At 47.3% G+C, this 12,048-nt stretch overlaps 1 protein-coding gene across 2 annotated transcripts in view; it reads left to right on the top strand.

Moving 5' to 3' along the window:
- The window catches only part of CSMD1 (CUB and Sushi multiple domains 1), a 1,601,557-nt gene that overhangs the window by 1,542,708 nt on the left and 46,801 nt on the right, over positions 1-12,048 (top strand). For both annotated transcript variants that reach the window (XM_074329288.1, XM_074329289.1), the window contains exons 53-54: positions 9,248-9,421; positions 10,843-11,016. In XM_074329288.1, coding sequence (XP_074185389.1) covers positions 9,248-9,421; positions 10,843-11,016 — 348 coding nt within the window. The remainder of the gene's footprint in view (positions 1-9,247; positions 9,422-10,842; positions 11,017-12,048) is intronic.

The following is a 12,048-nucleotide window of genomic DNA, read 5'->3' as shown; positions in this document are numbered from 1 at the left end:
ATTAGCACGTATCTGTGGTGAGGGATCAGGTAACCATGACAGATGAGGAATGTTTGAAAAACATGTGCTCACCAGTGTGGCTGAGAGAAAAGTTAGGAAGTAATTTAGTAGCTGTTTTCAGATGTTTAGAATGCTATTAGGTAAAAGATGGAATAAGCCAGTTGTGGTAAATTGTTTTCCATCCAAGTGCCGGCCCCAACTAATGGGTCGTGCCAACCATGAAGACCTGTGCTGAGGCCAGTCCATCTTAATCAGAGCTCAGTTGGTGGGGAAAAGAAGAAGTAAAAAATAAAAGTAATGACATCTGCCAAGGGCAAGGACCAGGGCTTCTGGTGACATCTGTGTGCATATTTCCATTTATTGGTGTGGAATAGCCATCACCATGCACAGAAAAGTTTTCAGACTTAATATAAGAAATACCTCCTTACTTGTTTTTCTGTTTGTTTTTAACATGTTAGATCTCCAAATGTCACATAGACTTCCTGCCAGAGGCAGTTGCTGGAAGGTAGGGTTCGTGTAGTTCTGTTGGCCTCAGCTTCCTGAGCCTCCTTCCAACATTCTTCCCATCATGATGCGAAACACTCTGACAAAGCCTGTTTGAAAGCTGTGGCGGAGGGCTTCTGTGTATTTTAGGGCAACAAAAACAATGCTGTTGCCTGAGATGCCGCTTCTATTTCATGGGGAATATGGTCGTGTTTCTAGTTGTAGTACTGTGGTGATTCCCAGTGATGTCCAGCTGGGAAGAAAATGCCAGATTCCTAGGCCGTGAGGCAGGAAGGACTCAGTACACAACGCAATCGCCTGTCACCGTGTCAGTCTCGTGGCTGCTCACTGTAGCAGAGCTGTGTTTAAGGAGATGCAGAGTGGTTTTCTGTGCCGAACATTCCAGAACTAAAGCTGTGCTGTGTTTGAGATCCCCTGCCTGAATTCTAAGGCGGAACCCGCGAGACAGGATGGAGAAAGGAAAGCCAGACAACCCTGTGTGCAAACGCCACTGTAGCTGACCATCAGGCAAAGCCATGCATATGCTCACGAGTACATATTGTTGAAAGTTCATCCCTTGCTTCAGCAGTACTATGGTTCTCGCATGAGTTCTATGAATTACCATGGCCGTACTTGCTTAATTCATCAGTGCCCTGCAGTGCCTTCTAGGCTGGAGACCTGAGGGCTGAGAACACAGCCCACAGCTGCCCTCCAGGAAGCTGATAATTCATTCATCAGGGGAGTTTTGTGAGCCACAGGCTCCTTCACTGATTCCCCTGTTTATCTCCCCTGTGGCAGTGCCTGGGACCCCACACACCTGGGCTCCATGCGGCTGACACTTTAATCCAGGCCTCCTGTTGTAGAAACCCGCACTCATCTCTGACTCCATGTGTGTCATTCCGAGTTCTCAGCACACAGTAACGCATTCACTGCCACTCGGTTCCCTCTTTAGTCTGTCGTACTCAAGAGGTCATGACAGAGGGAGACTTAAAGAACAGTGTCTTTGTTTTACTAGACGGTTTTGCTGTTATTTAAATAAGTTTGCATTTGCTGCACTGTAATGACCTTTGAGGAGTGAATGTCTCGATAAATAGAATTTTATATTTTGTTCATATGGCTAAAGTAGCTAGGTGACATCATTCAAAATAATATGCTTGGACCATATGTTTTCACAGTTCTTAGAAAGCAAAATTGGAAAGTACTGTACCAATGCCTTGATTTTTCTCATAGATCCATGTACAAAATGAATAAAACAGCTTAGTACGATAATGCTTAGTGCAGTGGAAAGACAGTGTTGGAGCAGCAAGACTGACCGGGCCCTGCTCTCTGCTCTCCAGTCTTCAGTGTAGAATTCAGGCTGTCGGGTACTCAGGGGAGGTGACATTTGGAAGCAGCCTGTGCTAATGTTCACACTTTCCACACACGTTACCAGGGACTGGAGGTCAGTGTCATAATACCCTTCCCAGCCACGAGTGCATCTGTCTGTACTTCTGTATATTATCTAATGATAGTCATTTAGTTCCTCAAGAAATACTGCATAGGATGAGAAGGTTAATACACTGGGGTTCTCCTTTGGAAGCAACTTAAAGTCTAAGGATAAATAGGAGAAACAATGAATGCCTTTAATAATGAGTTGGGATGCATGAACGACAAAAGAGAGGTTCAAACAAAGTGCTTCAGAAACTGGGCAGGGAGCCAGCCTCTGAAAGAGGAGGTGACATAGAGGAAGCCACCTTGATCAACAAACAAACGTGGAATAAATTCACCCCGACACTGAGCCACAGGAACTGGCTGCCGCAGAGACACGGATTAGGGCAGTGGTCTTGGTGCCTCAGGAGGCTGAGCAACCTGAAGGCAGCGTGTCCTGGGACCAAGGACTCTTTGTATCCATGTGGTAATGATGGCCTGGACCCATGGGCCCATGTGACAGTGGAAAGGAACTCATCTGCTTTCCCAGCATCTCCTCTCGGGCAGGAACAGGCTACAAGCTGGTGTATAGGATATGACACTGTTCTTAGAACTCACAGCCCAATACTGGAGATCAATAGGCAAGAAAGATTCTATTTTTATCTGCTCAATTCAAAACAGAACAAAACAGCAATACATCTAGACATCCGGGTATTCTCAACAGCTGGTACCAGGGAGAGCCTCCGATTGCAGGCAAACCTGTAATGAGGGGCAGCTTTGAGCTTTGTACACAGGGCGGTAATTCCCGTCAGGTTTGGGGAAGGCTACTCACTCTGGCACACAAGCCTGGGAAGGAAACTGCAGCAAAGGGGGCCCCATGCAAAGGATGGAGGTGGAAAGCTTGTTGTGTTTGGGGACGTCATCTAAAGTGACACGTGAAAGATTCTGAAAGCCTTGGGGACCTCAAATCATCATCCTGGCCTGAAGCTTTCTTTCTATCCAGTGTGGATTAAAACAGTGGGCCCGACTAAGGTGTGTCAAATAGACGGGATGCAGACTTGTTTTGCATCCCAGGATGCAGCGTCCCTGGATGCTGTTGCTACGAGCATGGTCAGCTATCTGGCTCCCGAGCCCCCACTGGCACTTCCTTGCAAAGAGTCACTTGCTTTCTGTGACATTGCGTTGTCTGTGAGTTCAGCCCCCCTAGAAATTGCACTCAGAGAAAGCAAATCCCGTCTGTCAATATTCAAATATGTTCCTTTAATATGCACAGATCTGGACACTTACATCCACTGCCGCTTAATACTAATAGGAGTTTCCCCGGCATTCAAGTGGGTCTGATCCATCTGACATTTTGTGACCATTTGTTAATACTCAAGAAACTTTTAGAATTCACTGCCAAATACCCCTGATTTTAGCCCAAAGTAAAAGCAGACCGTATTTCTAAATCTCTTACGGCTCAGGGTGTTTACCCGTCTCATTTTATTTTCAGCAATAAGTGCCAATAATCAGAAAGCAAATATGAAGTTTGAATATGTGGTTTGTAGATTTTGTAAAAATGTAGAAATTTGTTCGGTTCTAATCCTCAGATCAATATTTAGTACCGATACAAACTGGCACCGTGAAAAGGTGACCTTAAAACAGGGACCTCCAAGGGGGGAACGTGTGCATGCGTGCATGTGTGACCTTATGGCAGGAGATATCGTTACACAGCTTCCACTGATGGCACTGGTCCCAAACCTACCCACACTGCTCCAGGTGTGTCCAGCATGCGGCAACCTGGGGGATGCGGAGTTTGACGTTTCCACTGGCACAGTGCATTTCTACGGAATAAGCAAGAAAATGGACCTTTATTAAATTTCCAAATCACAGAATCCATTTCTAAAATTGCACAGGTCTGCGTAATTGTAGGAAGTTCTAACCCACGTGAGTTGAACATACTTGAAAGTTAGAAATGTTCAACCTCTCCATTTGTTGTGATGATTAGGTGAATCTGCTGACATCTATCACCTATGTCACCCAGTCAGAAAAGTCACCACTAAAAACCAGGATGGTTTTCTTAGATTTCAGTCCACCTGGCTTGTTGCAGTGTCAGAGACAAATCCACAGTGAGGCGAGATTCGGAAGGCTCATCTAAACTTTGGCAAAACCCTACCTACGGATAAGATTCCATGACTGAAATGTAACTTCACATAACTGCATCCCAGAAAGGACAAGCAGAAGTGTTAGCAGCAGTAACAGCTGTGGGACTGAAGGAAACCCAGTCATTCAGCAGCTGGGTTCAGGTTATGCCCTCTACTAGAAACAAACCCATGGAGCACACTTTGTGCTCTCAGAACTGTTTTACAACACAGACCAGGCCATCTGTGCATAGCACTTAGAAACCTTCTAGAAACAGCTGCATGGAGAGGCTGGTCCTGCTATGACCCTGCAGTGGGATAAACTGTGGGGACTCGCCTGGCCAGCACGCTGCCATGCATGTGTGACAGTGTGGTGGGAAACTCACACTTCCCTCACCCCCGGGGGACTTCAGACCATCAGCTGAGCTCACAACGGACATTGGGCACTTTCTGTCCTGAGATCTCACTGGAGGGGCTGTTAGTAGGAGATTCTGACCTAGAGGCCACTTCCGGGCGCCTGGCTCTTGTCACCCCTGAGATGCGACCTCTGCTGTGACACTCAGTGCACTGGACACTCAGGCGGCCTTGCTACAGCTCCTGTGTTTTAGCCGCATTTGTTTGGCAGATTTTACTCCTTCTAACCCGAAGCTGGAGAAGACTGTTAAAAGAGATTCCCTATGTGGGCCATTCTAACCAAAATACAGTAACAGTTTGTACATAAAAATGATAATACAGCTTCCATTACAGGTGGGACACCATCAGGTTATAAGCCAGTGGTTTTCAAAGCTCCTGATGCAAAGCACTCATTTTGCAAACGAGGTGTGATCTCCAGACCCAGCGTCCTGTGCTGCAGGAGGGTGAAAGCACCGCGGTCCTGGGAGTTTACAGGATTCCTATTCCACCGTTCAGCTCGTCTCGCAGGCCAATTTGAGTAACACTCTTTTATGGTAGAATGTGTGACATAGAGAGCAGAGCTGGGGAACACTCAGCCTGCACTGGTTTTTTGATTCTGCTACTGAGTCTCTCAGAAACAACTTGAAGCAGTTGGTGAATTACCTATTCCGCAGTAGTACCTGTCCTCACCGTGGGAAAACGGGGGTGAAAATGTCAAGTTCTGCAAATGTGAGAGTGACAGTATTGGCAGCTCATACTCGAACTAAAAGACAATGGAGCGATGGCTTCAGGATCTCTCTCTCTTTCTCTCTCTCTCTCTCCCTCTCCCTCTGCCCACCTGATTAAAATTATATGATTTACAATTTATAGCTTTCTCCCTAATTCTTTCACTCTTTGCTAATTGGCACTCTTGGGTCCAGCTTAATGGCAGATTATGAAATGCACAAGTAGGACTGATTGGTAGAAACTAAACCAGGCCGCATGTGTACCCTCCGCGGTTTTCTCTCCAGACTTGAACAGAACGAGCTCTGACTGGCACTTCCTTCATTTCCTAGGTGAGATCACGGGCTACAGAATTGCCCCTGAAAACCATGTAGGGATATTGGTTTCAGCTGAAGCCAAACATTAGCAACCAAGCAAACCAGCACAAAGAAAACCACAGAGCCTTTGGGCCTGGCATCCTGGTGTAGGGTCCGCTGGATAATAATGTTATTTTAATCAGTCTCTATTTTGTTTTGAAGTGTGCGGGGCTGCCCTCCTCCCAATGTCTTTGTTCATTTTGCAGTCGGCAGATTTTCTTATCCTCCCTTGCCACTGCTTATACTCAGCGGAATAATAATAACTCCCCGCTCCTCATCTCTCTGAGTGCATAGACCTTCAGGGTTTTTCCTGTAGGAGACCCTGCCTCTCTTCTACTCTTTATTCTCCATTTAATCTCAGCCCCAAGATCATTGCTGGCCTGGAGCAAATCATCATTAAATTATAGTCAAAGAAATAAAACCATCTCAGAGATAACGGATTTGGAAATACTTTGAAAATACAGCGGGAAATACTGCTATGTGAGATTGCTTTAGTTCTACTCATGTGCATAGTGTTCGGTGAGTGATGGATACGTCTGAGATGAGACACTACAGAAGCATGGAGGTGGTTACCTAGCATTCTGTGGTCACGTACAGGACAGCTTTCTACACGGTGTGTATGTAACAAAACCCAGGCTTGAGTAACCGTGTAAATACCTCCATGCAGAGGATATAGCGCAATAGGGTCACAGGAAAAACAGAACCTGAAACTTGAAATCGGACGTGGAGTTCAAATTGTACTTAACGCTCTTTTTCCTTCCACGTTCTGACATATTACTCTTGAGATTTGGGTTAAAGGCTCTAAGTGAAATTGAGTGAATATTCTACTCATATATGGTGAACAGCCTATAATTGGTCTAAGACTTTGAATGTTTTGAAAATAATTTCTTACATGAGTATGCATTTGCTGAAAAGTTATACAAGTGAGAAATGGATTGCTCTCCATGAGCTTCAAATTCGGAAATCATCATGTCTATACGTATTCAAATTAGGAAAGTACCACAGGCTGCTGCTGATGCTTCCTTCTGTTGGGCCTGGGCTGAGGTGACGCCCTCTGGAAAGTCATCCTCTGCTTTCGTTAGGACTCTAGGGCCAGTTCCTCAGAGAACTGGAACGACCAGGTGTCAGGGAAGATTCGCTGTTAGAAATCTTTATTCCCACACATGCCTGCCAGTCTTTGCATCTGGTTTCTGATGTGTACAGTTATCTCCTCAACCAGTAAGAGCACTTCTTTGCCAGGCTTTCAGCAGAGGGTACAACCTCAAATGAGATGTCTCACTGAAAACTCAAATGAAAAAAGATGTATTAAGGCTCAAAAGTGAGTCTCACCAGTGGTGTTTGTCCAAATCCACAGTGAGACAGAACGGATCCCATACAGTGACGTCGCAGGGCAGCCGCGGCAGCATCTCTTGTCCTGGGCGCGAAGCCCCTTCTTTCAGAGCGGTGACAGGCTGCAGAACAACCCCAGAAGGGCCTGATGGCGTCTAGAGCCAGGTGGCCCCCTCTTCTTGAAGATGGGGTTTTGTTATTGTGTGCACGTTTCTGGAACGTACATCTTCTACCGCTCACCTCAGAAGGGGCGGGATCTCTGTGGCAAGCTTGTGTGTGGCCCCTCAGGCTCCCTACTGGTCGCTGGCACTGAGATTGGAGCTGGGCCGTCTCCTATGGCTGCGCAGTGCACAAAGCACAGGGGTCGGGAGCAGCAGAGCTCTAGCTGTGTGTGTGCTATGTTCTCTGATGACACTCACGGGTCTGAGGCACCCTCCACAGCCCTGAGGACAGCCAGCCCCTGCGTCTGTGCCTGTGCCAGGTCAGGAGTGGGAAGGCGAGCTGACCTTCGGTCACAATCAGCTTAACTGATGTAGCTGTCTGGAAAAACTGCCAAGGCAACAAAAACCAGCCAAGTCTGGCATGACTTTCCTGCCCTGCCCTCTTAGGAACCTTGAGGCAGGGATTTTGGTCAAACAGGATACCTGGCCGCAGAGCTCAGGTTCTCCCTCCCTGCTCTGCAAAGTCAGCTTGCTGACAATAGATTCAGTGCACAGCCAGGGGAACACAGCGCTGCTGAATGCCGTCGTCCGCAGAAATAGAGAGAATCCTTCTAAATTCTTCCAGAACGGTGACGTTAAGCCCCAGTGTTGTGGGCAGTGAGTGCACAGTTTCTCTACTTTGTGCGAAGCACTGGCAGCCACGTGCTGTCTTCCGGAAGTGATGGCCAGAGCCTCTGCATCCACTGCAGCCGGAATCCAGACTCCGGGGAAGCTTCCGGTTCTGGGTGGAGATTGTCGGAACCCACAGTGGTGCCTTGTCCTTCCAAACCCAACACAGATGCTCCCGTGTGGGTCCCTCCTAGGACTTTCTATTCTGTTGATTTTATAAGATGTGCTCCCGTCACCATGAGGAAGAGAAAAAGAGGCAGGAGAGGTGAGGGGGGAGGGAGAGAGGGAGGTGACAGAACGGAGGGAAGGGGAAGAGATGGAGAGTGAAGGGAGGCTCAGAGACAGACAGAGCAGGACTGAGGCCTGCCTGGCAGGTCTCCTCCCTACCACACAGCACCTGGCTGCTGTGCAAGAGAACGTCAGGTGTGCCTGACATGTGTCAACGTGAGTGGGGCAGACTATTGAGGACCGTCACATGGGTCTAAGGACCACCACAGTGGGAAAGCAGCCTGGGCCGGTGGGGTCACACCAAGGAGAAGGTGGGGTCGGTGGGTGAAGTTACTAACAGGAAATATGGGTTCTCGCTGGAGGCAGGCCAGGTGGTCAGACCTCACCTGGGGGCGCTGGGGGAGGAGAAACATCGTCAGATGTTGAGGGTGGGGGTTCCTGCCAAACAGACTGGGCGGGCTTCTTGCTAAAACTGAATTTTACAAGGAAGTGCACAGATGGCTTAGGAGAAGTTTCCGGAGCCTAATAACGGTTGTCAAGCAAAGAACCTCTGTCACTACGTACTCCATCCCGCAACTCATGAAAGGTCCTCCTCACTGGTCAGCTGCTGCCCGTGGAGCTTATTGGACACCGCGTCTACCAATCACCTCACATTGCAGATCCTCGCTCGGTACTTTTTACCGCCCCGTGACTAGCGGTCTTCACCCCAACTTCATCCTTTGCCGTCTTCTATCCCAGCCGAGCATCCTTTTCAGCAGATGCTCAGCCACCCTGAGGGGGACACCTGCAGTCTCGTGTCTCCAAGGTCTGTCCTGTCTTCAGGGCGCCCTCCTCTGAGCGCGTCTTCGGCCGACAGCAGGCCGGCGGTACCTGCACTGGTCCAAACACAAGTCCAGTGTACATGCTTGAAATGGAACTGATTCCTGACAATGGCCCTTCCGTTGGAATTTTGCAAATAGTTTAATCCACAGGAATCCCTCACACCAGAAATTCTTGTCAGCCTTCTGTTTACTATCCATATTCAGTAGGTTACAAAACCCTATTCATCTCCATCCCAAAATTTTCTTCCTTTCTTTTGGCTTTTATTTGGATATAGAATAACAAGGTAAGTAACATACAGTTCCAAGAAGAATAATAAAAGGAGTAAATGGGGAACCACAGTTCATATTTGAAGGATAACTTACGTTCTTGAGAAAAATGAACAAGTTAAAAAGAAAAACGATACCAAATAAATAATATAAGTAGGAAAAATTCTAATAAATTATGCATCCAATGCTGTTATTCACTTGACGATAAAGGTCAACAAATTTTGACTCCAGTACGTTTATAAAAGACAGATTCTCCAAAATGTTCTTGTTGGGTTTATTTATGTGTTTAGCTGGCCACTGCGGCTCCCCAGACCCAATCGTGAACGGTCACATCAGTGGAGACGGCTTCAGCTACCGGGACACGGTGGTGTATCAGTGCAGTCCTGGCTTCCGGCTCGTGGGAACCTCTGTTCGGATATGTTTGCAAGACCACAAGTGGTCTGGACAAACTCCAGTGTGTGTTGGTGAGTACACTTGGCTAGGTCACATGTTCTCTATTTCTAAGCCAGAACACAGACATGTTTCATCTTCACAGTAAAACAGAACAGAGAGCTCTCCTGCAAAAGACAGTGTGGGCACGCTTCCACATGTCTTGGGGTCCCCCCTGTGTCTTGGGGACACCCCCCTCCCATTCTGCTTCCTCCACTGCCTCCTCTGGTCTCCTGCCCACACTTCATTTGCTCATTAACTCATCTCCAGTGGGTCCCAGGAGGATGATGGCTGCATTCATTTCCCTGACTCATCACAGGGAAACAGGAGCTAATTATGGGCTGGTGAAGATGCCATCTGACTCTGCAGACTGCCTTTGCAGAGTCCCCCAAATAGCCACACCCCTCTCTTCTGTGTGGCTGGTATTTCTCTAGCTGATGCATCAAGCACCCTGTTTTATGAGCAGCCCTTCCTTCAGTAGAAAGAGGTGAGACTGTGTGTAATGATCACCCTCGAACTTTATAACTTCAAAAATAAGTACTGACTAGTATTCTTAGAGGATGCCGCACCCTCTAGTACAAAATTTGTTTTAAACAAATTGTTTTCTTCCTAACGTGCTCTTTATTTCCCTGTGAATTAAACAAAGGGAATGTTGATGTAACTATAGCACGGTGACAGGGATTTTCTGTGACAGTGTAGTGGCTGATGTATAAGGTTCAGGGGTGAAAACTTCACTTAGAAGAAAAAATTGGTGACAAGATAAATGAGGAGAAAAACACAAGTTTTATGACTGTAAAGTATTTCTTTTGAAAGGGCCAATACGGATATGTTGGTGCTCTGTGTTGCTCTTATTTTGGGCATGACACAATGCCAGTGTGCTTCATTGCAAAAGCTCATACAATAAGGATTGTTAGGGAAAACACTACTGAGCTTGCACACTTTTTTTTTTTTTTTTTTTTTTTTTTTGCTTATTTAATGATGCTTGAATTGATTTGGGGATAATTCATACATGCACAATTTAAATTATCAGCCAACTCCCTATAACATTTTCAAATGAGAGTGCCACCAAATTAGCTGTTGTTGTACGAAGGGGAAAATATACAAAACTCATAATTAATACAAGAATTTTAGCATCTCTTGTTTTTCACTGCTTTGTTTGAGACTTACTTGACATTCTGTCATAACGTGAGTAACAAACAATAATTATTATGACGCAGTAAGCACACTTCCCAGGTGTAGATTATTTTCCACAATTATAACAAAAACCTGTGGGCTCAGTGCATGGTTCTTTTTCCCAACATCCCCTTCTAAATCTGATCTGTACCATGTCTGCTTAGTTGTAAACCCCTTGGTCCATGCATTCGACTTACCTGCATATTTATTACTAAGGAACTCCCAGTGGGAGCGATGACTTGCCTGTTTCCTGACCATGACACCAACCTGTCTTCCTCCACAGCCATCACATGTGGTCACCCTGGGAACCCGGCCCACGGGCTCACCAATGGCAGTGAGTTCAACCTGAACGACGTGGTGAACTTCACCTGCAACACCGGCTACGTGCTGCAGGGGGCGCCCCGAGCCCAGTGCAGGAGCAGCAGCCAGTGGAGCAGCCCTCTGCCCACCTGTCGAGGTATGAGAAGCGCCCGGGTGCGCCCTTGGCTGAGCGGGGAGCGGGCTGATAAAGTCAGACCCGTCTGCTGAGTACAGGGCGACACTACCACGGGGTACAGGACTCCTAACGCTTCCCAGTGCGCTGTGAACGCGTTTCTGAGAGCAATGCACAGGTCTCTCCATGCCCTTTGTCCTGTTATTGGACAGTCAAGCAAAAACAAAAAAAAACAACAAAAAAAACTCTAGGATTCTCTGCGTTCAAGGCAGCGCACCTTCCGTTTCTCTTTTCACTCCTCCATTCACTCGTTCACTCCTATGTATCAATTCAGCATCTTTGGCCCTTCCGCTTTTAGACTTAGGAGGCTTTGAAGAAGTTCTAATTGCTTTTAAATCTCCAGTTTTTCACTCATTTCTTTAAAAATTGTCACATGGGCTAAATTCTGGATTTCCAAGAAGGTGCTGTTTTGTAGTTTCTGTATTTCCAGACGTTCGCGCTCATAATATTAAAGGTTTCACTTCAATTACTTTCCATTAAAACACCCTGACGGAAGGTGAGTCAGACGTTGGTGTGAAGGTGAAGTGACACTTGTGGTGGAGATGTGGCGGTGAAGCCAGACAGGTGACTGCCTGCTCTGACAGCCACCCACTCCCCACTGTGCCCCAAGGGGGCTGTTTCCACATGACAACAGCAGAATGGGAACTGAGCGGTTTTATTTTAACAGGATTTGTGTGCAACTTGGCTGCCAAACCATAGGGTGACGGCTCAGCTGTGCACTGGAGGGTGTGGTTTCTGCGCAAAGACGAGGTCAAACCCCTACCCCACTTCCTGTGAAGCACTACTGTCAGGGTCTGACGTTCGGGGCTGCACAAAGGCCCCACTCAAACCCACCTCATGCACCCAAAGGTAGCACAGGGCAGAAGGGACAGTCTGGGGGTGACTGGGCAGAGTCGGGGCCACAGCCAGACCTACAGCTGCACAGGGACACGTGTCCCCTGGCTGCCTCAGTGCCAGAAGCCGAAGGGGAGCAGCTTCCATTTTAGCTAAACGTGG

Source organism: Rhinolophus sinicus, linkage group LG04 (assembly GCF_036562045.2).
Source record: "Rhinolophus sinicus isolate RSC01 linkage group LG04, ASM3656204v1, whole genome shotgun sequence".
NCBI classification, from domain to species: Eukaryota; Metazoa; Chordata; class Mammalia; order Chiroptera; family Rhinolophidae; genus Rhinolophus; species Rhinolophus sinicus.
The sequence above is the reverse complement of the archived record's forward strand: the minus strand, read 5'-3'. Positions and strand labels throughout refer to the sequence as shown.